Source organism: Oncorhynchus mykiss, chromosome 13 (assembly GCF_013265735.2).
Source record: "Oncorhynchus mykiss isolate Arlee chromosome 13, USDA_OmykA_1.1, whole genome shotgun sequence".
In the NCBI taxonomy this organism is placed as follows: Eukaryota; Metazoa; Chordata; class Actinopteri; order Salmoniformes; family Salmonidae; genus Oncorhynchus; species Oncorhynchus mykiss.
Genome location: NC_048577.1, coordinates 60,149,728 through 60,177,668, shown reverse-complemented (window position 1 = coordinate 60,177,668; position 27,941 = coordinate 60,149,728). Strand labels below are relative to the sequence as shown.

The following is a 27,941-nucleotide window of genomic DNA, read 5'->3' as shown; positions in this document are numbered from 1 at the left end:
TCAACTTTACCATTTGATTCAGGGGAGAAAGCATGTGTCCAAGAACGATGTATGAAGAGATATGTGAAAAACACCTTGATGATTGATTCTAAACAACGTTTGCCATGTTTTCAGTCGATATTATGGAGTTAATTTGGAAAAAAGTTCGCGTTTTGAGGACTGAATTTTCGGATTTTTTTTGGTAGCCAAATGTGATGTATAAAACGGAGCTATTTCTAATACACAAGGAATCTTTTTGGAAAAACTGAGCATCTGCTATCTAACTGAGAGTATCCTTATTGAAAACATCAGAAGTTCTTCAAAGGTAAATTATTTTATTTGAAGGCTTTTATGTTTTTGTTAATGTTGCGTGCTGGATGCTAACGCTAATGCTAACACTAAATGCTAACGCGAAATGCTAACGCTAGCTAGCTACTTTTACACAAATGATTGTTTTCCTATGGTTGAGAAGCATATTTTGAAAATCTGAGATGACAGTGTTGTTTACAAAAGGCTAAGCTTGAGAGATGGCATATTTATTTCATTTCATTTGCGATTTTCATAAATAGTTAACGTTGTGTTATGCTAATGAGCTTGCTGATAGATTTACACAATCCTGGATACAGGGGTTTTTTCATAGCTAAACGTGACGCAGAAAACGGAGCGATTTGTCCTAAACAAATAATCTTTCAGGAAAAACTGAACATTTGCTATCTGAGAGTCTCCTCATTGAAAACATCTGAAGTTCTTCAAAGGTAAATGATTTTATTTGAATGCTTTTCTGTTTTTTTGTGTAAATGTTGCCAGCTGAATGCTAATGCTAAATGCTACGTTAGCCATCAATACTGTTACACAAATGCTTGTTTTGCAATGGTTGAGAAGCATATTTTGAAAATCTGAGATGACAGTGTTGTTAACAAAAGGCTAAGCTTGAGAGCTAGCATATTTATTTCATTTCATTTGCGATTTTCATGAATAGTTAACGTTGCGTTATGGTAATGAGCTTGAGTCTGTATTCACGATCCCGGATCCGGGATGGGGAGATCAGAAAGGTTAATCAAGAGAGTACTGAGTAAATACACATTTTACCACAGGTTATAAACTGAAAATGACGTCAGCGTTTTCTAAATGTTTCGTCTCTTCTTGACACTGGTAGAAAGGCCCTATAGCTCTCAAGCCTTCCCTCCTCGCCTAGAGCCAAGGTCAGTCAGTGTAGATAAGCATTCTAGACAGTCTGGAGATAGTTAATTCATTTGTACCAAGGAACAGACAGTCATTGTTCTAACTTTTGCCCATGTTCACACACACACACACACACACTATTTTCAGTACTGGGATCAAGAATGAAAACTCATACATATACAGTAACACGATAGTATTCGGATTATTCAGTCCTGATTGAAACGTATACATAATTAGTCATCATTGATAAAAATTCCCTTAAGTGTAAAAAATAATAAATAATAAAATGAAGAAAAAAAAGTTAATTCCAGAAAACCTAGGGGACCAATTAAAACCACCCGCGGGCCAAATTCGGACTGCCAGTTGGGGAAACCTTACATAAACTGACCAGGTTAATCCAGGCGAAATAAGATCCCTTATTGATATCACTTGTTAAATCCACTTCAATCAGTGTAGATGAAGGGGAGGAGAAAGGTTAAAGAAGGATTTTTAAGACTTGAGACAATGGAGTCAAGGATTGTGTATGTGTGCCATTCAGAAGGTGAATGAGCAAGACAAAAGATTTAAGTGCCAGGAGCACCTGTTTGAGTGTCAAGAACTGCAACGTTTTTTCACGCTCAACATTTTCCCCATGTGTATCAAGAATGTTCCACCACCCAAAGGACATCCAGCCAACTTAAAACAACTGTGGGAAGCATTGGAGTCAACATGGGCTAGTATCCCTGTGGAATGCTTTTGACACCTTGTAGATTCCATACCTACCCCAACGAATTGAGGCTGTTCTGAGGTCAAAAGGGGGGAGATGTTCCTAATGTTTTGTACACTGAGTGTACAGTATACCGCTGCAGCATGGGCCCAATGCTATTTCAGCACAATCGCTCCTATATTTTCTCTATGACATGGGCCAGTTACATATTTCTCAATGCACACTAAATCCCTACATGAAAGTTATTAATTCAAAAAAATTGTGTGTGGGGGGGTAGATCAGCTTTAATATTGCAGAGAGATTGCAGCTTCCATCAATGTAATTGTCAGCATAATTCCCAATCCCCAATACTGCTGTTGTAAATATACAGTGCATTCAGTAAATATACAATGCATATACAGTACCCCATAATGACAAAGCAAAAACAGGTTTATACATTTTTACAAATGTATAAAATAAACTGAAATATTACATTTCTATAAGTATTCAGACCATTTACTCAGTACTTTCTTGAAGCACCTTTGGCCGCGATAACAGCCTAGAGTATTCTTGAGTATGACGCTACAAGCTTGGCACACCTGTGTTTGGGGAGTTTATCACCATTCCTCTATGCAGATCCTCTCAAGCTTTGTCACATTGGATGGGAGCGCCTCTGCACAGCTATTTTCAGGTCTCGCCAGAGATGTTCGATTGGGTTCAAATCTGGGCTGTGGTTGGGCCACTCAAGGACATTAAGAGACTTGTCCCAAAGCCGCTCCTATGTTGTCCTGGCTGTGTGTCCTGTTGGAAAGTGAACCTTCGCCCCACTCTGAGGTCCTGAGCGCTCTCGAGCCGGTTTTCATCAAGGATATCTCTGTACTTTGCCTCGATCCTGACTAGTCTCTCTGCCGCTGAAAAACATGGTGCCAGGTTTCCTCCAGACGTGACGCTTGGAATTCAGGCCAAAGAGTTCAATCGTGGTTTCATCAGACCAGAGAATCTTGTTTCTCGTGGTCAGAGTCCTTTAGGTGTCTTTTGGCAAACTCCAAGTGGGCTGTCATGTGCCTTTTACTGAGGAGTGGCTTCCATCTGGCCGCTCTACCATAAAGGCCTGATTGGTGGAGTGCTGCAGAGATGGTTGTCCTGGAAAATTCTCCCAACTCCACAGAGAAACTCTGGAGCTTTGTCCGAATGACCATTGGTCACCTTCCTGACCAAGGCCCTTCTCCCCTGATTGCTCAGTTTGTCTGGGCAGCCAGCTCTAGTAAGTCCTGGTAGTTCCAAAATTCTTCCATTTAAGAATGATTGAGGCCACCTTTGTCTTTGGGACCTTCAATGCTTCGATCATTTTTTGGTACCCTTCCCCAGATCTGTGCATCGACAATCCTGTCTCAAAGTTCTACGGACAACTCCTTTGACCTCATGGCTTGGTTTTTTCTCTGACATGCACCGTCAACTGTGAGACATTAAAACCTGTTTTCACTTTGTCATTATGGGTTATTGTGTGTAGATTGATCAAGAAAAATATGCATGTATTCCATGTTAGAATAAGGCTGGAACGTAACAACATGTGGGAAAGGTCAAGGGGTCTGAATACTTTCCCAATGCACTGTGTGTGGGTTATATTATACACTGCTCAAAAAAATAAAAGGGAACACTTAAACAACACAATGTAACTCCAAGTCAATCACACTTCTGTGAAATCAAACTGTCCACTTAGGAAGCAACACTGATTGACAATAAATTTCACATGCTGTTGTGCAAATGGAATAGACAACAGGTGGAACTTCTCAGTGGAACTCAAAATACCAGCAACAGTGTGTGAAAACCTTGTGAAGACTTACAGAAAACGTTTGACCTCTGTCATTGCCAACAAAGGGTTTATAACAAAGTATTGAGATAAACTTTTGTTATTGACTAAATACTTATTTTCCACCATAATTTGCAAATAAATTAATAAAAAATCCAACAACGTGATTTTCTGGATTTTCTTTCTCATTTTGTCTGTCATAGTTGAAGTGTACCTATGATGAAAATTACAGTGGGAGAACTTGCACAATTGGTTGCTGACTAAGTACTTTTTTGCCCCACTGTGTGTATAATATATATGAAGTCGTTTACATACACTTAGGTTGGAGTCATTAAAACTCGTTTTTCGTGGCCTCCCGGGTGGCGCAGTGGTTAAGGGCGCTGTACTGCAGCGCCAGCTGTGCCATCAGAGTCCCTGGGTTTGCGCCCATGCTCTGTTGTAACCGGCCGCGACCGGGAGGTCCGTGGGGCGATGCACAATTGGCCTAGCGTCGTCCGGGTTAGGGAGGGCTTGGTCGGTAGGGATGTCCTTGTCTCATCGCACACCAGCGACTCCTGTGGCGGGCCGGGCGCAGTGCGCGCTAACCAAGGTTGCCAGGTGCACGGTGTATCCTCCGACACATTGGTGCGGCTGGCTTCCGGGTTGGAGGCGCGCTGTGTAAAGAAGCAGTGCGGCTGGTTGGGTTGTGTATCGGAGGACGCATGACTTTCAACCTTCATCTCTCCCGAGCCCGTACGGGAGTTGTAGCGATGAGACAAGATAGTAGCTACTACAACAATTGGATACCACGAAATTGGGGAGAAAAAGGGGTAAAAATTCAACAACAAAAAAAAAACTTGTTTTTCAATCACTCCACAAATGTCTTGTTAACAAACGATAGTTTTGGCAAGTCAGTTAGGACATCTACTTTGTGCATGACAAGACATTTTCCCAAAAATTATTTACAGACAGATTATTTCACTGTATCACAATTCCAGTGGGTCAAAAGTTAACATACACTAAGTTGACTGTGCCTTTAAACAGCTTGGAAAATTCCAGAAAATTATGTCATGGCGTTAGAAGCTTCTGATACCTGAATTGATACATGCTTCTACACCTGCATTGCTTGCTGTTTGGGGTTTTAGGCTGGGTTTCTGTACAGCACTTTGAGATATCAGCTGATGTACGAAGGGCATTTGATTTGATAGGCTAATTGACATTATTTAAGTCAATTGGAGGTGTATCTGTGGCTGTGTTTCAAGGCCTACCTTTGCTTGACATCATGGGAAAATCAAAAGAAAAATCAGCCAAGACCTCAAAAAAAATTGTAGACCTCCACAAGTCTGGTTCATCCTAGGGAGCAATTTTCAAACACCTGAAGGTACCACGTTCATCTGTACAAACAATAGAACGCATGTATAAACACCATGGGACCACGCAACCATCATACCGCTCAAGAAGACACATTCTGTCTCCTCGAGATTAACATAGTTTGGTGCGAAACGTGCAAATCAATCCCAGAACAACAGCAAAGGACCTTGTGAATATGCTGGAGGAAACAGGTAGAAAAGTATCTATATCCACAGTAAAACAAGTCCTATATCGACCTAACCTGAAAGGCCGCTCAGCAAGGAAGAAGCCACTGGTCAGAAACTGCCACTGAAAAAGCCAGACTACGGTTTGCAACTGCACATGGGGACAAAGATTTTACTTTTTGGAAAAACGTCCTCTGGTCTGAGGAAACAAAAATAGAACAGTGTTTCCATAATGACCACCGTTATGTTTGGAGGAAAAAGGGCGAGGCTTGCAAGCCAGAGAACACCATCCCAACCGTGAAGCACAGGGGTGGCAGCATCATGTTGTGGGGGTGCATTGCTGCAGGAGGGACTGGTGCACTTCACAAAATAGATGGCTGCATGAGGAAAGGAAATTATGTGGATATATGGAAGCAACATCTCAAGACATCAGTCAGGAAGTTAAAACTTGGTCGCAAATGGGTCTTCCAAATGGACTATGACCCCAAGCATACTTCCAAAGTTGTGGCAAAATGGCTTAAGGACAACAAAGTCAATGAATTGCAGTGGCCATCACAAAGCCCTGACCTCATTCCTATAGAACAGTTGTGGGCAGAACTAAAAAAAGCATGTCCCAGCAAGGAGGCCTACAACCTGACTCAGTTACACCTGCTCGGTCAGGAGGAATGGGCCAAAATGCACCCAACTTATTGTGGGAAGCTCTTAGTAGGCTACCCAAAATGTTTGACCCAAGTTGAACAATTTAAAGGCAATGCTACCAAATACTAATTGAGTGTATGTAAACTTCTGGCCCACTGGGAATGTGGTGCAATAAATAAAAGCTGAAATAAATAATTCTCTACTATTATTCTGACATTTCACATTCTTAAAATAAAGTGGTGATCCTAACTAACCTAAGACATGGAATTTTTAAATGTCAGGAATTGTGAAAAACTGAGTTTAAATGTATTTGGCTAAAGTGTATGCAAACTTCTGACTTCAACTAACTAACTAATTAACTGTATGTATGTATGTATGCATGTATGTATGCATGTATGTATGCATGTATGTATGCATGTATAAGCCATGTCTCAAAGCTTAAAAATCCTTCTTTAACATGTCTCCTCCCCTTCATCTACAACATGTCTCCTCCCCTTCATCTACAACATGTCTCCTCCCCTTCATCTACAACATGTCTCCTCCCCTTCATCTACAACATGTCTCCTCCCCTTCATCTACAACATGTCTCCTCCCCTTCATCTACAACATGTCTCCTCCCCTTCATCTACAACATGTCTCCTCCCCTTCATCTACAACATGTCTCCTCCCCTTCATCTACAACATGTCTCCTCCCCTTCATCTACAACATGTCTCCTCCCCTTCATCTACATTGACTGAAGTGGATTTAACAAGTGACATCAATTAGGGATCATCGCTTTCAGCTGTATTTACCTGGTCAGTCTATGTAAGGTTTCCCCATCTGGCAGCCCGTGCAGTCTGTGCCCTAATTTGTCCTGCGGATGGTTTTATTTGGCCCCCCAAAATACCACAGTGTGCCATCACAGCAGCAATATTTGTGACCTGTTGCCACAAGAAAAGGACAACCAGTGAAGAACAAACACCATAGTAAATACAACCAGTGTTTATGTTTATTTATTTTCCCTTTTTTGTATTTTAACTACTTGCACATAATGACATTTTAAATGTCTCTATTCTTTTGGAACTTTTGTGAGTAATGTTAACTGTACATTTTTATTGTTCTTTCACTTTTGTTTTATCTACATCACTTGCTTTGGCAATGTTAACATATGTTTCCCAAGCCAATAAAGCCCTTGAATTGAAATTGAATTGAGAGAGAGAGTTGAAATATATTTACCTTTATTATTTTTCATTAACCCTTCCACCCCGCCCCTAATTGCAGTAAACTAATGGACAACAAGACTTAGGCTTCTACTTCCAGCTTATACACACTTTCATTTTACAGACACAATGTATTATACAATAGTTATCTTTTGTTTGTTTGTATCCTTAAAGCTACCCTCAACCCCACCCATCTATCTCTGAAGACCATTCAGCTTGATTTATATTTGCCATATATTTCTAACTGTGCTGTTTCACAAACGTTCTGAACCTATATATTTTACATGAGTTATCTTGTTTTTAATTGAGATGTTTTTAACTGTAGTGAGATTTCATACCTCCAGGGTTTGCTTTCGGACGAGGAACGAGTCCACAAAGCCTCTACACATCTGAGGGTTGAGAGTCTCCTTCAGCCCCCGCACCAGCTCCTTCATCTCCTTCTTGTTGTTCTCAATATTGTTCAACAAAAGCTTCCTGCTTTTCAGCCAAGGGCCCAGCCAGGGGAACATATTGTACAACTATCTCCCCGTAAACAAAAAGTTAAGCATGAATTACTCTCTATTATTCCAGTAGCCCAGTACAAATTTGAATAATTTTTAAATTTTCCTGGTTTAGTCAAGTGTGACCAGTTTGTTTTTCACTCTGAGAATAATGGCAAAGTAAACATCATGAGCACATAGTACAGTACCTGAACTGAAACGGAGCCTGCAATTCGTAGGTTCTCATTGGCTCGATCCACTGTGGCTCGGAACTTGGAGTCAGAGTATTCAAACCTGCTGCCGTACACAATGTTGGAGATTACGTTGGCGACAGCATAACTCAATGGCTGGGTTGTGTCAAAGGCTTTACCTATTAAAAAGATCAAGATCAGAAATTCAATTAGAAAACATAAGGATTTTTTTTATGTAATCCTTTTTTATGGTTTTCAAAATCAGACCTACGAATTCTTACCCTCATGTTTTTCCAACACTTCAATCAGGTAGTGAATTTCCTCTGAGATTTTCTCCTCACTCCCTTTCTTGCCCATCCCAAAGTCTCTAAGGTTTGTCAGGGCAAAGCGCCTCATCTCTTTCCATGAGTCTCCATTGCCAAACAGAATACCTATTTAAAAAGTAACATTGTGCAGGTGTCAGGAACTAATCATGACAGGAGAAAATCATATATTTGTCACATATTTATAGCTCCAAATATGCTTGCTTGACAGAATATTGTTGAATGCAACAGTTAACCGGGATTACAAGTTTCTCATATACTACATTACCATGTCCATTGGTGAAATCATACAACACAGGAAGCATGCCCCTGTCCCCAAACTCCTCTGCATGGTTGACCAGCGCCTGCTTGACCGTCTTGTATCCTGCCAGGATGACCACTTTTGTGGGTCCAAAATGAACCGTGAAAACAGACCCATATTTCTTGGATAGCTGTAGAACATAAAATAAGACTAAATGCATGGTTTATTAAAGGTCCCGGACAGTGACAATCATATTTTTCATCAAATTTGAAGATATTTCAATGTAACCAGTTCATAGCAGTTTGACCCAAGTATGAAAAGTACTGTAGCTGGTACATTGGAAAAGCTGATAAAGTTACTGGTCCCTTCCCCCCCTGTCAAACACTTGGATTCATGAGGCAGGCATTACTTCTGGCTTTATTCAATTTCAGGTAAAACCGACCATTTTAAAAACACCAATGGTGGCTCTTATAATCTTAACCAGTTTAAATATGTTACACTTTAAATCTGTCATCATATATCTTTTGTTTACAAACTGTAAAATAGCTCAAGCAGAACGATACTGATAACTAACCCCTTTTCATGCGTTGTGGTTTTTAGCTTGCAAGCTACTTACCAGCATGCCGGATGTCATAGTGTTAATTTAACGTTGTTTATCAAATAATGAAGACAATACGATCGAGTGTGCAGTGCACATTCGAGCGAAGTTGCTTTATCAATTGGGGAAAACATTCAATGGGTCTTCAGTATTGAATAGCCATTTATTTGTCTATGCCTGCAAATTGTGCTCCTAAATGGTAGGCTAAGAACAAACTCTTATTTTCAATGACGGCCTAACAGTGGGTTAACTGCCTGTTCAGTGGCAGAACGACAAATAAACATATCCAGGTGTTAGAATGGCCAAGTCAAAGTCCAGACCTGAATCCAATCGAGAATCTGTGGAAAGAACTGAAAACTGCTGTTCACAAATGCTCTCCATCCAACCTCACTGAGCTCGAGCTGTTTTGCAAGGAGGAATGGGAAGAAATTTCAGTCTCTCGATGTGCAAAACTGATAGAGACATACCCCAAGCGACTTACAGCTGTAATCGCAGCAAAAGGTGGCGCTACAAAGTATTAACTTAAGGAGGCTGAATAATTTTGCACGCCCAATTTTTCAGTTTTTGATTTGTTAAAAAAGTTTGAAATATCCAATAAATGTCGTTCCACTTCATGATTGTGTCCCACTTGTTGTTGATTCTTCACAAAAAAATACAGTTTTATATCTTTATGTTTGAAGCCTGAAATGTGGCAAAAGGTCGCAAAGTTCAAGGGGGCCGAATACTTTCGCAAGGCACTGTATATAGATTCTTAGAGCCATAATCCTAATATACTGTAGGCATCCGGCCTCACTACAGTGTGCAGGATCACACTGATTCGTACAATGTATAACACTCATCTTCCATCTGAATGCTTGAAATAAAACTATACAAAGTAACAATATTGATATCATGTAAAAGTGAATTACTTAGGCTTTAGGAAATGCCACAAACTACAGAGCTTGATGGTGAGGGGAGCGGGAGAGGAGGGGGAACCATGTACCCCGCTTCAGTCACCCACTTGGCCACAGTCACCCCCAAGATATAAGCGGGAGACAAATCCAGCTTTGACCTCCTACTTGTCAGGCCTCTCATACTGGGCAGACAGGGGTCCTGGGATGGACAGCGCACACAGCTTCCCCACATACGACGCTGGATCAAGTGTGACCTCGTTGAAGAGGAGATCCAGGAGCCTGTCTACGTAGCTTGAAATGTATTTTTTGTTGTGGTGACCAACTTGTTTAATTTGTTTTCTTCAGAGGGTTACAGGTATAAAACCAAAAGGAATGCATATAAAGATAACCACGACCCATTTCCCCCTTAGTCCCCGTACCCCCCTTCACTGTGGGCCAGAAAGCAAAGAAAGTAACCAAAGTTGAAATACAAAGGCAAGACGGCCACTGGCTGCAAAAGGCATGGATATTGTTTTTAGGTTGTACACAAAGGGAATGCAGCAAGGAACTTCGAGGCATTATCAATCGCTTGTCAAACTGTGAATGACAGACTGATGAAGTGTGTACAGCCTGCGCAAAAAACAAAGCAGAGCTCATGCCTTTCATGCTTTTTTCAAATTAATATTAGTCGCATCATGCAGCCTTAGAATGTATTAAAAATCAAAACACTTAGCCCAACATTTGTATGACAACCAAAGCTACATAAATAACTCTAAATGAAGCATGTAGGAGGACCTGTTTCTTTAACTGCTCAACACAGAATAGCCGCATGTGTGCAAATATCCTTTCTATTTTTTTCAGCTATGTTAAATTTCATTCTTCATACTATCAAATATTTCCACGGAATTCCAAGCAAATCTTGTCTGCTGAATGAACTTAGTGAGCCCACAGCCATATGGCACAGCCAGATCAGGGCCTAACATAAGGACAACTCAGAGTATGCTATTCTGTTCTTCTGAAATAGACTACATTTTCTTCATATCATGTTTCTAAAATAAATAATGGATTTATTGTGATGGTGTAGGCTATATTACATGAATTTATTAGACTTTTTAAAATGTGGATGTTCCGAAGGTCTGCATGTGTGGCTTGTAGGCTGTGTGGAAGCCAGCAGATGGTAAATGTGCTTATGTTAATTAACGGTTAATTACCGTGAGACCGGCAGTTATTTGCTTGACAATCACCGGCTCTTTCATGACCACAGCCCTAACTATGACTTACAGTATGTTGGGTCTGTCTTCGCAGAATTCACAGCATATCCCCTTTGCCTTGGGAAAGCTGATTTTTGTATCACAGCATTCCTAATGCGGTGGTTGCCTGGGAAGCTATGCAGACCGAATATATGTTTAATTTTCTAAAATGTCTCATTACAGCTTGATGATAGTGGAAAGACAAAAGGAGATGGAAAGTGAAATAATCATAATAATACCTCCCCACCATTATGATTAGCCCCAATGACACAAGCTACATCAACTGTAGGACAACCCACACAATGGAATAGAAGAATATGTTTGTCAGTGGTAAATTACAAGTACTATACACAGGACTTTCACTGGGGATGGGGGGGAGCTTTTCCTTCACACAGCCTGTCAGCACGCTCTGTTGTGTTTGTGCAGTCCTAAATCCAGTCAGATGAACACTCCAAACAGCCTACCGACAACTGAGGCATCCGCATGGTCCTAAAGGACGTTGGCACGTTTTTTAAAATAACATTTAAATTATAAAACTGGGGGGAACAAAAATACAATTTCATAATGTGGGGGGACGTATCTGAAATTGCATTTTTGTTCCCCCCAGTTTTATCATTGGAATGTGATCAAATTGGGGCAACTGTGTGCTTTAGGGCCATGCGGACGCCTCATAGTTGTCGGGAAGGCTGTTTGGAGTGTTCATCTGACTGGATTTAGGAGTAGTCAGTATGGCAATATAACGGTATTGATCTGTCAGTTTCCCTAGCTAGTTCCCTACTTTTCACACTGACAAAGTCATAAATAGCTCTAAAGTTAAAGGCTTCACTGTCATGGTGCACAGTAGAGGTCTGCCCGCTCTTCCACCCGCTACCGCAATAACTGGTCCCAAACCTAACCGAAGTCCCACAATGTTATTTAGGCTTATGTGAAGCAGCTCATTAGCCAGCCATGGTCCCAGCTATTTTGCGCCCTATAGGCAATATCAAATGCGCAAAAATAACTTAAGACATGGGATAAATTAGCTGAGATTCTCACATGGCCCTTTCTATTACTGGGCAATATCAGGAAATATGCTAGATGTAGTTTAAAGAGAGCAGAGTTGGAGAAACGTGCACTTTCTCTTGAGCTATTTTTATAGCCTACCTTTTAGGAGTGAGAAGATTTTCAGACAGAAATATGGGTGATCAATATTTAGCCCTATTTCTAGGCAATGTAGTAAACTATAGCCTAATCATAGGCCTATTTAGGAAATATATTAAATTGGAAAGATAACTACCCTGTGCTTCTCTCGACCACGTATACATAGGCTATAGTCTACTCTGTTTAGTTGAGATCTCGAAAGGTACTGCTACTGAACTGGAAGCAGCAAGAATGATGACAGCAACACTTGACGTTTTAGCATAGTCCTATAGGTTCTTAACTGACTTGCCTAGTTAAATAAATGAATAAAAAGACATCTTGTAGTCGCATGCTTGAGTATTGCAAAATAAATGTAGAAATCTATGTTATTCAATTATTGCGCTCACGTGCTCCAACGAGTGCCTGCGTTGCCAAGGGCTAAAATAGAAATTAGTTATATTTCTGATGCAGATCGCGCTGCAAGTCCTGCCTCTCCCATCTCCTCATTGGTTTATAGAAGCAGGTACCCAAGTGCCATCTCCTCATTGGTTATACCCACGCGGGTACCCAAGTGCCATCTCCTCGGTGACTGTAAGACGAACGAGGTCAGTGGCGGTAATGCACCTAATTTGTGAAAGTTGCCAATCGCAATATAAAGTCAAGAGGTGAAAAAGCCTGGAAGGAAGAGAGATGACTAGAATCGATTGACCGTTTTATATGTGGAATAATTGTAGGAGTAGAACCTTGTTATTTTACCTGAAATGCACAACTCAATGTTTATATCCCAGGACAAATTAGCTAGCAACAGCAAGCTAGCTAAATAGGACAAATTGGCTAGCAAGTGCAAGCGAACTAGCTAAATTGCCTTAAAATAGTTTAATGATTTCGACTTGTCCCCAAATTAATATAATTTGTTCAGAGTTTGTTTTGATATTTTAACCTGCATGTCATGATGGCGTTTGGTGTGGGGGGACAAAATACATTTATGCACGATGGAGCACACGCACAGCCGGTTTGGGTTCCGTGTAACACTGACTGGGAGTGTACTATTTAGGCTCATAATGACATGTGGCCCATTGTTTACCTTACCAGGCAATGACCACAAGGGTGTTTCCACGAGCTGTCTGTCAATGTTTTCCTGAGTTTTACACCAATCTTAAAGCTGCAGTCTATAATTCAAACATCAAAACATCCATCCCATCACTTAATTTGGTAAACAGCTGAGGAATGGGGCTGGAGAAATGCAACCACTCAAATTCACAGATGGCGCTATGGATGCAAGGACTGACCATCCGTGAAAGGATCTTTTTAGGCCAGGATTCAATCCGATTGCTGATTTGGACAATGCAGAATGTAAAGGTAATATCCAATTGAGCCGACATATGCAGCTTTTACCGTGAACGTGATCTCTGAGAATGCGGGAACATTGCCTTTAAAACGTGCATAGTGGACAAATGCGATCGGATTCAATCTAGCCCTTAACAATGTTGTGAAGCTATACAGTGTTTGTTTAGAATCACATTGTTTACAAACAAACAAACGCTGAGTTCTAAAGAGTAAACCAGTTTAAAAGGGTCATTCTGCCATTGGTACATCCACTTTTAAATTACTAATTATAGCTATTGATTCTTGAAGAATATAACTAGAAATACCTTGTGAGCTTAGCTCAACTGTCATACCCCATCAGAACCCAAAGTATGAGATTGTTAAACATAAAAATAAATACATGTAGCCTCTAAACATGGTTAAAACTATAATTGTATTATTATGGATGGTCAGTCATTGCATCCATAGGTTTGTCTATAATTTCAGAGGGGTTATATTTCTCCAGCCCCATCCCTCATCTGTTAACCTAAAACAGTAGTGGGGTGTAAGCTTTATTGTTTGAACATTGTTCAAAGCATCTAGAAGTTATTCAAAATAAATCAACCAAACAGACTGTGGAGATCAGTGTGTGACTTTAAACAATGCAGGTGTTACGAAACGCCCTGTGAAGTAAACAATGCATGAAATGTAAATATAAAAACCTGAGCTAAAGGTTGTTGGAAGCAGTTTTGTAACAAATAAAGTATAATTCTATGTTGACACATATCTTCAGGAGTGATATTGTTGCAATAGAAGTTGGATTGAAGGATGTGTGGGCTATTTTGGTGAGTTGTTTGGTTTGTGACAAGAAAACTATTAAGATAGGATTGTTTTGTGTGTTTTTACCCCTTTTTAGCATTTATGACAGATACAGATTTTCAAGCCAAATGCCTCTATTATGTGAGTGAATGGACAGTGGTCATCATTTCACCTGTATTATTTGACAACACTTGGCATTTAAAAAACTGAAATGGAACATTAATGGAGGAACATTCTCTGAAAACATTCATGAACTCAGAGCGAGTGTGGAAAGTAGGGCCACATCAAAATAAAAACATTTTAGAGGGCTCCTGTGTTGACAAAAGCTATTGCTAACTGGTTGAAACACCATGTACACAACATATTGCTTTGACAATACATGCCTATTGAAACTAACTGGAGGTTTTATACCTGCTAAAATACCAACATTTTGAAAATATTTAGCCAGATAAAACAATGTCACAGATCATATCAACAACCACAACATAGTTTAATCTCAGGACTTCCTCTCACCTCACAGAGGCTGCGATAGGGCCTCTTGAGATCCAGCTGGAGCATGTTACCTAGCAGGGGCAGAGGCCTGGGTCCTGGAGGCTGCTTCCCCTGTTCCTCAGAGTTGGAACCAGAGGAGAGGCGGTAAAGGGCCAGCAGAAACAGCAGAGCCCCCAGCAGTGTCACTGTGCTCGATGTCTGGAGAAGACATTCTAAAAGAGACATCTTCAAACAGCTCTAACAGGGCTAAAAATAGTGACAACTTCCTGCTCATTGATCTGCCTGCCAATGGAGGCTCACCTTTTATAGAGCATGGAACAGCCTCAGGGGAGGGGCTAAACATTCTGAAAAAAATGTGCTCTTATCTATGCGAAGGTCCTATGAGGATTTCCCATAGTATATTAGACCTTGATCAACACTAGATACAATTGAAGGCAAGTGTAAAAAATAAACATTTACAGACCTTTGAGGTTTGACTCTGTTAACCACCATCTTTTGAATATCATTTAGCAACTATTAGATGCATATTTCCAACCTTTTTTCACAAATACACACATTTTGGGGAGTCTTTCACATTTGACACTTTAGTGGGGTGTGAAATATAAATGACGTGGAAACAACGTTGATTCAACCAGTGTGTGTGCCCAGTGGATTGATAGATCACAGTGTTGTGCCGAGGTATATTCTATACAAACATTCTGAGTGGATTTTTGGTGCACGACTCCAGGAATTTTGGATTTGGAATTCGTTGGAATTGAATATCCAGACTCCAACTAGAAAAAAAAGCTGCCGATGTCAAGTATACTCATTGATTTGCAATTTATATGGAGCAGTCTGACTCACTGCTAACCAAGGCTAATCAGAAGTATACGCCTTATTTATCTTAGGGGTGTATCCAAGCTTAGAGAAGTCAGTCATCTAACTGTTATAAATAACTGACATTGTTAGTGTTATGTACCTTTGGTTGGCCTGTTTGAATAGGACAAGAAAGCTTAAAGGTGCAATAAGTTGGATTTTCTCAGCTAGGTAGCGAACAGTTTGTAAACAACTTTTTGAGACTTTTTGGCTGCGTTTACACAGGCATCCCAATTCTGGTATTTTGCCCAAAGAGCTGATATGATTGGTCAAAATTCTGTGTAAATGCAGTCTTTCTTTGTTTCAAGTGTACTTTCATAACTGGTACCACTCATGGAGGGAAAGTAGGCAGCATAACTTACACTCTTGCTGGAGCAAGCTTCTGGTTAGTTAGTGTTAACCATATTTGCTAGCTAGAACTAAGAAATAAGTATGCTTGCTAGTCATGTATATATATTAGTGTCAACTACTGAACATTAGCTAGAAAACTGATTGACTTTGCTAAGCTGGGCAACAGTTATAGTCCCAGACAAGGCAGGACATCAAGCAAAAAAACAAGCATTCTGGACATACACAAAGTAGCGCTGCTTTGTATCGATTAATTACATTGTCACAATGTAGAGCAGTCAAATTCAACCAAAACCATTATGAGGGATGGGTCTCTCATCACAGATCCGGCTCACAGCACACAGCTGGTGAGGTGAAGGGTAGAGGGTCAACCCCAGTAATGGTGTGAGGTCCAGATCATCCTCTGTTACTCCAGGAGGAGGAGAGAAATGAAAGCGCTGCAGGAGGGAGGTGAAGAAGAGGAAGAGCTCCATCCTGGCCAGACCCTCCCCCAGACACACCCTACAACCTGGAAGAAGATTACATGAGGAAGACAACAATATTAATATATGTAAAATTGTTCACACATTTCTATACCATCAACTATACCATAACATTTCTGGGTCAAAGCAATGCCAAAAAAGTTTAGAAGCACCATGGATTCTGAATGATTTACTTAGTGTTATCAATATCGATATTTGTCACAGAAACTTCCATCCCCTCAACTCTCTCTGGGCCAAAGTAATGAGAACCATAGAATGAAATCTGATTTATTTAATTCATGACTGATAGTTTAAATTAAACAGTGGAATCATCTGCAGAGTAGGGCATGAAGGCATCCCTCTTGACAAATCGACCTTCCTCATCCAGAAAGTGGGTGAGGTCAAAGGTGTGTGGGCTCTCCCATTCGCTCCCGTCTTGTAGGACAGACGTCAGTAGAGGAAACACAAGCGTCCCCTTCTTGATGAAATATCCCTGGAAGGTAATGTCTCAGCTGGTGGTGTGAGGGATGGCCATGGGTAGAATGTTGGCTAGTCGCTGCGTCTCATGGATCACTGCATCAGTGTAGGGCAGGTTCTTCCTGTCCTCTGCTAAGGGCTGACGACTTCCTATGATGCTGCTGATCTCCTCCTGGACCCGGTCTGTAAAATAAAGGAAGAGGATGAGCCAAAATGACTACCTTCAGAGAACAACAGAAAACACAATGCATTTAAAGGGTGGGAATTATTTGTCAAAAGGGTATGGCATAGGATGGTCTAGCCTCCAGAACAGATGCCACTGCTGCATGGGTTTGAACGCAGCCCACTGCTATTTCGGCTACCTTCATCTTTATGCCGTCCTCTATCACAGGGCTCTCCAAACCTGTTCCTGGAGAGCTATTTTCCTGTAGTTTTCTTTTATTATGTTTTAACTCCAACCCTGTTCCTGTGGAGCTACTCTCCTGTAGGTTAACTCTAACCATATTCCTGGAGAGTTACCATCCTGTCTGTTCCTGGAGAGATACTGTAACCTCCTGTAGGTTTTAACTTCAACACTGTTCCTGGAGACCTCCCTCATCTCCTTCTTGTTGTTGTCAATATTCTTTAACAAAAGCTTATTGGTTTTCAGCCAAGGCCCCAGCCATGGGAACATGTTGTACAACTATCTCCCCATAAACCAAAAGTAAAGCATAAATGTAGCCCGCTACAAATCCAATATTTATTTTATTTTCCTGGTTTAGTCAAGTGTGACCAGTTTGTTATTTTTTCGCTAAGAGTGAGAAACAAAGTAAACATCATGTACCTGCATTGAAACAGAGCCACTAATTATGAGGTTCTCATTGGCTTGATTCACAGTGGCTTGGATCTTGGGGTCAGAGTATTCAAACCTGCTGCCGTACACAATGTTGGAGATTATGCTGGAGACAACATAATTCATTGGCTGGGTTGTGTCAAATGCTTTCCCTCTCACAAAGACCAACATAATTAGCGAAACTAAGAAAATGTATATATTTGTTATCTTATTTGGGGTTTTCACAAATCGGAACTTCAAATTTTTACCCTCATGTTTTTCAAACAATTGAATTAGGTAGCGAATTTCCTCTTCACTTCCTTTCTTGCCCATGCCAAAGTCTAAGGTTTGCCAAGGCAAAGTGTCTTGTCTCTTTCCATGAGTCTCCATTGGCAAACAGAATACCTGTATAAAAGTCACATTGTGCAGGTGTCAGGAATTAATAATGTTATGAGAGAATAAAATCTTTGTCAAATATTTCAAATCAAATCAATCAAATCAAATTTTATTTGTCACATACACATGGTTAGCAGATGTTAATGCGAGTGTAGCGAAATGTTTGTGCTTCTAGTTCCGACAATGCAGCAATAACCAACAAGTAATCTAGCTAACAATTCCAAAACTACTACCTTATAGACACAAGTGTAAGGGGATAAAGAATATGTACATAAAGATATATGAATGAGTGATGGTACAGAGCGGCATAGGCAAGATACAGTAGATGGTATTGAGTACAGTATATACATATGAGATGAGTATGTAAACAAAGTGGCATAGTTAAAGTGGCTAGTGATACATGTATTACATAAAGATGCAGTAGATGATATAGAGTACAGTATATACGTATACATATGAGATGAATAATGTAGGGTATGTAAACATCATATTAGGTAGCATTGTTTAAAGTGTCTAGTGATATATTTTACATAATTTCCCATCAATTCCCATTATTAAAGTGGCTGGAGTTGAGTCAGTGTGTTGGCAGCAGCCACTCAATGTTAGTAGTGGCTGTTTAACAGTCTGATGGCCTTGAGATAGAAGCTGTTTTTCAGTCTCTCGGTCCCTGCTTTGATGCACCTGTACTGACCTCGCCTTCTGGATGATAGAGGGGGTGAACAGGCAGTGGCTCGGGTGGTTGTTGTCCTTGATGATCTTTATGGCCTTCCTGTGACATCGGGTGGTGTAGGTGTCCTGGAGGGCAGGTAGTTTGCCCCCGGTGATGCGTTGTGCAGACCTCACTACCCTCTGGAGAGCCTTACGGTTGTGGGCGGAGCAGTTGCCATACCAGGCGGTGATACAGCCCGACAGGATGCTCTCGATTGTGCATCTGTAGAAGTTTGTGAGTGCTTTTGGTGACAAGCCGAATTTCTTCAGCCTCCTGAGGTTGAAGAGGCGCTGCTGCACCTTCTTCACGATGCTGTCTGTGTGGGTGGACCAATTCAGTTTGTCTGTGATGTGTACGCCGAGGAACTTAAAACTTACTACCCTCTCCACTACTGTTCCATCGATGTGGATAGGGTGGTGTTCCCTCTGCTGTTTCCTGAAGTCCACAATCATCTCCTTAGTTTTGTTGACGTTGAGTGTGAGGTTATTTTCCTGACACCACACTCCGAGGGCCCTCACCTCCTCCCTGTAGGCCGTCTCGTCGTTGTTGGTAATCAAGCCTACCACTGTTGTGTCGTCTGCAAACTTGATGATTGAGTTGGAGGCGTGCGTGGCCACGCAGTCGTGGGTGAACAGGGAGTACAGGAGAGGGCTCAGAACGCACCCTTGTGGGCCCCCAGTGTTGAGGATCAGCGGGGTGGAGATGTTGTTGCCTACCCTAACCACCTGGGGGCGGCCCGTCAGGAAGTCCAGTACCCAGTTGCACAGGGCGGGGTCGAGACCCAGGGTCTCGAGCTTGATGACGAGCTTGGAGGGCACTATGGTGTTAAATGCCGAGCTGTAGTCGATGAACAGCATTCTCACATAGGTATTCCTCTTGTCCAGATGGGTTAGGGCAGTGTGCATTGTGGTTGAGATTGCATCGTCTGTGGACCTATTTGAGCGGTAAGCAAATTGGAGTGGGTCTAGGGTGTCAGGTAGGGTGGAGGTGATATGGTCCTTGACTAGTCTCTCAAAGCACTTCATGATGACGGAAGTGAGTGCTACGGGGCGGTAGTCGTTTAGCTCAGTTACCTTAGCTTTCTTGGGAACAGGAACAATGGTGGCCCTCTTGAAGCATGTGGGAACAACAGACATATTTGGGGCTGGAGTTACAGCACTAAGTATGCCTGCTTGACAGACCATTGTGTAGAATGCAAGTTTGACTTATCCAACATTACCATTCCATTGGGAAAATCTTAGAACACAGGAGGCATTCCCCTGTCCCCAAACTCCTCTGCATGGTTGACCAGCGCCTGCTTGACCGTCTTGTATCCTACCAGGATGACCACTTTTGTGGGTCCAAAGTGAACCGTAAAGATGGAGCCATATTTATTGGATAGCTGAAGGGATAAATCATACAGATAAAGTCTGCCTATAGAGACTGGTGTACCGGATAGCCCGCAGAATAAAAATGACAGTAAATTGAACTCTTATTGAATAAATGTAACTCCGCCACATATAACATTTGGTCCCAGTCTAAAGAGAGTAAAACCTACTCTGGCAACAGAGCCTTTTTTTCAGAGTTGTATACGCTCAATTTATTGTTGATATTTAACTCTGCGTCATTGCATTTCACTCTGTACACTATTAATTGAAAATATCTCTGTTACTTTGTTGTTCAGTATTCTAATTTTAGAACACATTTTACATTGTAGAATAACAGTGTAGACATCAAAACTATAAAATAACACATATGGAATCATGTAGTAACCAAAAAAGTGTTAACTCTTTGTGCTAGGGGGCAGTATTTTCACATCCGGATGAAAAGCGTGCCCAAAGTAAACTGCCTGTTTACAGGCCCAGAAGCTAGGATATGCATATGATTGGTAGATTTGGATAGAAAACACTCTATCGTTTCTAAACCTGTTAAAATAATGTCTGTGAGTATAACAGAACTGATATGGCAGGTGAAACCCAGAGGACAAACCATCCAAAAAATATATAATTTCAGCCTACCACTGTTTCCAATGGCTTTCATGTTTATTATGAGGCAAAGTCCTCCCAGATTGCAGTTCCTAGGGCTTCCACTAGATGTCAAGTCTTTAGAAAGAATTTCAGGCTGGTTTTTGGAAAAATGAGCTAGAAGTTGTAGTTTTTCTAAGTGGCTCCCATTTTGGCTGTAGTGTTTCCATGCTCGTGGATGAAGCGCGTTCTTTGTTATTGATGAAAATAATCATGGCCTCTAAACCTTCAAGCGGCATATTGGACCCTATTCCAACTAAACAACTGAAAGAGCTGCTTCCTGTGCTTGGCCCTCCTACAGTGCCTTGCGAAAGTATTCGGCCCCCTTGAACTTTGCGACCTTTTGCCACATTTCAGGCCTCAAACATAAAGATATAAAACTGTATTTTTTTGTGAAGAATCAACAACAAGTGGGACACAATCATGAAGTGGAACGACATTTATTGGATATTTCAAACTTTTTTAACAAATCAAAAACTGAAAAATTGGGCGTGCAAAATTATTCAGCCCCTTTACTTTCAGTGCAGCAAACTCTCTCCAAAAGTTCAGTGAGGATCTCTGAATGATCCAATGTTGACCTAAATGACTAATGATGATAAATACAATCCACCTGTGTGTAATCAAGTCTCCGTATAAATGCACCTGCACTGTGATAGTCTCAGAGGTCTGTTAAAAGCGCAGAGAGCATCATGAAGAACAAGGAACACACCAGGCAGGTCCGAGATACTGTTGTGAAGAAGTTTAAAGCCGGATTTGGATACAAAAAGATTTCCCAAGCTTTAAACATCCCAAGGAGCACTGTGCAAGCGATAATATTGAAATGGAAGGAGTATCAGACCACTGCAAATCTACCAAGACCTGGCCGTCCCTCTAAACTTTCAGCTCATACAAGGAGAAGACTGATCAGAGATGCAGCCAAGAGGCCCATGATCACTCTGGATGAACTGCAGAGATCTACAGCTGAGGTGGGAGACTCTGTCCATAGGACAACAATCAGTCGTATATTGCACAAATCTGGCCTTTATGGAAAAGTGGCAAGAAGAAAGCCATTTCTTTTTTTTTTTTTTTTTTTTTTACCTTTATTTAACCAGGCAAGTCAGTTAAGAACAAATTCTTATTTTCAATGACGGCCTGGGAACAGTGGGTTAACTGCCTGTTCAGGGGCAGAACGACAGATTTGTACCATGTCAGCTCGGGGGTTTGAACTCGCAACTTTCCGGTTACTAGTCCAACGCTCTAACCACTAGGCTACCCTGCCGCCCCATGATATTCTTAAAGATATCCATAAAAAGTGTTGTTTAAAGTTTGCCACAAGCCACCTGGGAGACACACCAAACATGTGGAAGAAGGTGCTCTGGTCAGATGAAACCAAAATGGAACTTTTTGGCAACAATGCAAAACGTTATGTTTGGCGTAAAAGCAACACAGCTGAACACACCATCCCCACTGTCAAACATGGTGGTGGCAGCATCATGGTTTGGGCCTGCTTTTCTTCAGCAGGGACAGGGAAGATGGTTAAAATTGATGGGAAGATGGATGGAGCCAAATACAGGACCATTCTGGAAGAAAACCTGATGGAGTCCGCAAAAGACCTGAGACTGGGACGGAGATTTGTCTTCCAACAAGACAATGATCCAAACGTAAAGCAAAATCTACAATGGAATGGTTCAAAAATAAACATATCCAGGTGTTAGAATGGCCAAGTCAAAGTCCAGACCTGAATCCAATCGAGAATCTGTGGAAAGAACTGAAAACTGCTGTTCACAAATGCTCTCCATCCAACCTCACTGAGCTCGAGCTGTTTTGCAAGGAGGAATGGGAAAAAAATTCCGTCTCTCGATGTGCAAAACTGATAGAGACATACCCCAAGCGACTTACAGCTGTAATTGCAGCAAAAGGTGGCGCTACAAAGTATTAACTTAAGGGGGCTGAATAATTTTGCACGCTCAATTTTTCAGTTTTTGATTTGTTAAAAAAGTTTGAAATATCCAATAAATGTCGTTCCACTTCATGATTGTGTCCCACTTGTTGTTGATTCATCACAAAAAAATACAGTTTTATATCTTTATGTTTGAAGCCTGAAATTTGGCAAAAGGTCGCAAAGTTCAAGGGGGCCGAATACTTTCGCAAGGCACTGTATGTTGAACATAATAAACGGCTCTCTATCCACCAGATGTGTACCAAACTCATTATAAGTGGCAGTAATAAAGCCTCTCTTGAAAAAGCACCTGCCTGGTTGAAATATGTTTTTCATGCTTATATATGCGGGGCGCTGTCCTCAGATAATCGCATGGTGTGCTTTCGATGTAAAGCCTTTTAAAAATCTGACACAGCGGCTGGATTAACAGGAAGTTAAGCTTTATTTTGATGTATAACACTTGTATTTTCATGAATGTTAAATATTTATATTTCTGTAATTTGAATTTCGCGCTCTGCAATTTCACCGGATGTTGTCGAGGTGGGTCGCTAGCGGAACGCCTGCGCTAGAAAGGTTAAACAAATAAAAATACATGTTATATTCTTCAAAATAGCCACCCTTTGCCTTGATGACATCTTAACACACTTTTTCACGCATTTTCTCAACCAGCTTCACCTGGAATGCTTTTCCAATAGTCTTGAAGGAGTTCCAACATATGCTGATCACTTGTTGGATGCTTTTCCTTCACACTGCGGTCCAACTCATCCCAAACCATCTATATTGGGTAGAGGCCAATGTGCTTTCATCAATTGAAAACCCTTAATCTATTTTATGAGAATTTCTAAGATTTCTTGTTTGCATAAAATAGACGCAGACCAGTCTTTCAATAATAGGTAATAGAATTTATTCTCTGAGCTCGCTCCCACTTAATCACGAGCAGCAGTTTATATCCATGACCTCATTTCATTGCTTTAACTTCTTCGATATAGGGGGCGCTCTTTTAATTTTTGGATGAAAAACGTTCCTGTTTTAAACAAGATATTTTGTCACGAAAAGATGCTTGACTATGCATATAATTGACAGCTTTGGAAAGAAAACACTCTGACGTTTCCAAAACTGCAAAGATATTGTCTGTGAGTGCCACAGAACTGATGTTACAGGCGAAACCCAGATAAAGAATCAATCAGGAAGTGCCGCACTTTTTGAAACCGCCTCATTTCAATGACTCCTTATATGGCTGTGGAGGAGCTAGGAGTCAGCTTACGTTTTCCACGTTTTCCCCAAGGTGTCTGCAGCATTGTGACGTATTTGTAGGCATATCATTGGAAGATTGACCATAAGAGACTACATCTACCAGGTGGTCGCTTGGTGTCCTCCGTCGCAATTATTGCGTAATCTCCAGCTGCAGTATTTTTCTGTTTGCCTTGGATGAGAAACCGACTGCCAGGAATTAGTTTTTATCGAATAGAATTGTGAAAAACACATTGAGGAGTGATTCTAAACAACGTTTGCCATGTTTCTGTCGATATTATGGAGCTAATTTGGAAAAAAGTTTGGCGTTGTGTTGACTGCATTTTCGTTTTTTTTTCTTAGCCAAACGTGATGAACAAAACGGAGCTATTTCTCTTACACAAATAATATTTTTGGAAAAAATGAACATTTGCTATCTAACTGAGAGTCTCGTCATTGAAAACATCCGAAGTTCTTCAAAGGTAAATTATTTTATTTGAATGCTTTTCTTGTTTTTGTGAAAATGTTGCCTGCTGAATGCTAGGCTTAATGCTATGCTAGGCTATCAATACTCTTACACAAATGCTTGTGTAGCTTTGGTTAAAGCATATTTTGAAAATCTGAGATGACAGTGTTGTTAACAAAAGGCTAAGCTTGTGTTTCAATATATTTATTTCATTTAATTTGCGATTTTCATGAATAGGAAACGTTGCATTATGTTAATGAGCTTGAGGCTATGATTACGCTCCCGGATACGGGATTGCTCGACGCTAGAGGTTAACAGAATCCCCTCCTCTCGACCGGGACAAAGTGAGGTGAAAAGTTCATTCTAACTTACTAACACACTCCCAGATAACTTTTGACCCCTCAACATTACCGATCACCACTGAACTGACAGTTCTGATTAACAGAAAACCTAGGAATGCCCTCACTGCCTTATCTAAAAACCCCAGAGCTAAGTTTCTGTAGGGTCAACCATAGGCTAACAACCTTATTTGTTTACACAGTCCCCAACCCATTCATTTCTTCCTAGTTGGAACAGTGTTCATTAACCTTTATTACTCCTTGTCCGTGTCTCACAATCCCACCTTATGAACTCATATAGTTAATCAGATATAACAAAACAGAGTATAAGTTTACTTAGTTACAGTTCCATTTAAAACGATTTGTTCAGTCATTTTAATCATAATTTTACCAACAGTGACTGTGGAGGCCAGGTCATCTGATGCATCTCCATCATAGAACTTGAGAACTGAACAATGTCCATATTTTGGAGAAGGTGTACACGGTCGGGGGAGAATCCATCTACGACCGGTACATTTCGTTTAATGTTTGTGAAACTCATGAGAGACAATAAAGCCACATTACCAGAACTCTATTTATACAAGAGTCTCCGTTGTGGGGCTTGCATCTAATTGTTGTATACAATTAATGAGTAAAGATGAAACTATTTGTGAAATTATGTAATGCGATTTTAAACTGTTTAATGAAGGAAACTCCAATTCCCTTTGGAGTTTAACTAAGTCATAGGCCCGCCCCATGAGCACAGACAATCATCTGGCATCATGGGACACCCCTTTCCTAGGTTCTGGATATAACCCCCACCTTGGGAATTTCCCAGTAGACCAGTACCTCAATCACAAAGGGAGCTAAGGTTTGAGTAGAGACCATGGATTCCTCGTTGCTGAATTCTTAAACATACCACGTGGTTAAACTCTGAGACTATCGATACTGACAGAATAAGAGCAAATCTTTGTCTACCAAGCCGCCATACCGGTTTAGCCCACTAGGGCACATCCCCTATCATTTCCTTGTAACCATATCTACTTTGTTTGTTTGTGCATTTCTGTGATTATTTAGTTAGTTAAAGGCTAGGGGGCACTATTTTCATTTTTGGAAAAATAACGTTCCCAAAGTAAACGGGCTATTTCTCAGAACCAGATGCTTGAATATGCATATAATTGACAGCTTAGGATAGAAAACACTCAAAAGTTTCCAAAACTGTAAAAATATTGTCTGTGAGTATAACATAACTGATATTGCAGGCGAAAGCCTGAGAAAAATCCAATCAGAAAGTGACTCTTATTTTGAAACCTCTACGTTCCTATTCATCCCTATTGACCATGGAAAGGGATATCAACTAAAGGGATTCCTTTTTCTATGGCTCCCCTAACGTGTAATGTCTAACAGCCACTAGACATAGTTTCAGGCTTTTATTTTGAAAAATGAGCGTGAACAACAACATTGCGTCAGGGGTCAGGTGGTGGCTCTGAGTGATTTGTGCGTAATAGACAAAGGCGGCCATTGTTCCTCTCGCTCCTACTGAAAAGCCAATTGTCCCGGTTGATACAGTGGGGCAAAAAAGTATTTAGTCAGCCACCAATTGTGCAAGTTCTCCCACTTAAAAAGATGAGAGAGGCCTGTAAAAAAAAATCCAGAAAATCACATTGTAGGATTTTTTATTAATTTATTTGCAAATTATGGTGGAAAATAAGTAGTTGGCCTTTGTTGGCAATGACAGAGGTCAAACGTTTTCTGTAAGTCTTCACAAGGTTTTCACACACTGTTGCTGGTGTTTTGGCCCATTCCTCCATGCAGATCTCCTCTAGAGAGCAGTGATGTTTTGGGGCTGTTGCTGGGCAACACGGACTTTCAACTCCCTCCAAAGATTTTCTATGGGGTTGAGATCTGGAGACTGGCTTGGCCACTCCAGGACCTTGAAATGCTTCTTACGAAGCCACTCCTTTGTTGCCCGGGCGGTGTGTTTGGGATCATTGTCATGCTGAAAGACCCAGCCATTTAATGCCCTTGCTGATGGAAGGAGGTTTTCACTCAACATCTCACGATACATGGCCCCATTCATTCTTTCCTTTACACGGATCAGTCATCCTGGTCCCTTATAAAATAGTAAAAATACAGAAAAACCCTGGAGTGGGTAGGTGTCCAAACTTTTGACTGGTACTGCATATATTTATACTAATGCATCTCATTCAGCCTCACTCAATGCTCTGTTGCAGAGGGGCTAGCCAAGGGATACCTCTCCTTGATCTCCTCTGGTTGTGCGCAATTGTTTGCACGTGATTGCTGTGTGCTCAAAGGTTCTGCTCAATCTTTTGGATGGGTAAGTGAATACATTGGGACAGCACACAACAGCAGGGCATACTGGTATGGTCAGGCAGCTTCAGCCCCTTTTATCAATAATGTCTATCTGCGGACTACAGTAACTACAAGCAACATCCCACACAAAACATACATTGGTACGTCATTATCCGACTTGCCCTCTCATTGACAACTGTGTATTGATCAGAGGCCAGGTTGCTTGTTGCATCTTTAGCATCTTTAGCATCTGTAGCAGCTAAAGTAGCGTTTAGGATCATTAACATAGCGGTTAGGATTATGAACATCGTAGAACTAGCGTAGAGGTTGGGATAATTAACATAATTATCCTACCATGGTTAAGATAAGGATAGTGGTTAGGATTATGAACATCGTAGAACTAGCGTAGAGGTTGGGATAATTAACATAATTATCCTACTATGGGTAAGATAAGGATAGTGGTTAGGGGAAGGATTAGCTAACATACTAAATAGTTGCAAAAGGCTTGTGGTTAGCTAAAGTTGCTAATTAGCTAAATGTTATGTTTGTCCCAGGTGCGATTCGAACACAACCTTTTGGGTATTCCTTAAAACCCTCAGGTGGCTCTACTTGGTGTGTGTTGTGTGTAAATTGTCCCTGCACGAAAATCCCAACACACGGCCAGTGTGTGATCCGCAGATAGACCTTTCTCCCCTTGGGTGCTGCCATAGAGATACGTTAGTATGCCTAGCCCAAGAACACTCAATGTCATTTGCCACAGATTAATCAATGTCTTATCTCCAGTAGCTTTGATTGTACTAATGTGTCAACTTCATAGTTGTTTGTCTTCTAGCTAGCTGAAATGTCATGAATCACGTCAACTTCCTCTTCACAAATTATTTTCAAACTTTGCGTTATGAAGGAAATGTAGCGATAAAATGTCTGTGCTCATCAGCAGAT

At 41.0% G+C, this 27,941-nt stretch overlaps 1 protein-coding gene across 1 annotated transcript in view; it reads right to left on the bottom strand.

The window, feature by feature from the left end:
• The window catches only part of LOC110486982 (cytochrome P450 2K1-like), a 20,713-nt gene extending 5,790 nt beyond the window's left edge, over nucleotides 1-14,923 (bottom strand). Inside the window, exons 1-5 of the mRNA XM_036941780.1 lie at nucleotides 14,720-14,923; nucleotides 8,271-8,433; nucleotides 7,961-8,110; nucleotides 7,698-7,858; nucleotides 7,348-7,527 (exon numbers count right to left, since the gene is read on the bottom strand). Of these exons, the coding sequence (XP_036797675.1) occupies nucleotides 7,348-7,527; nucleotides 7,698-7,858; nucleotides 7,961-8,110; nucleotides 8,271-8,433; nucleotides 14,720-14,923 (858 nt within the window). The remainder of the gene's footprint in view (nucleotides 1-7,347; nucleotides 7,528-7,697; nucleotides 7,859-7,960; nucleotides 8,111-8,270; nucleotides 8,434-14,719) is intronic.
• Between the last annotated feature and the right edge of the window lie 13,018 nt (nucleotides 14,924-27,941).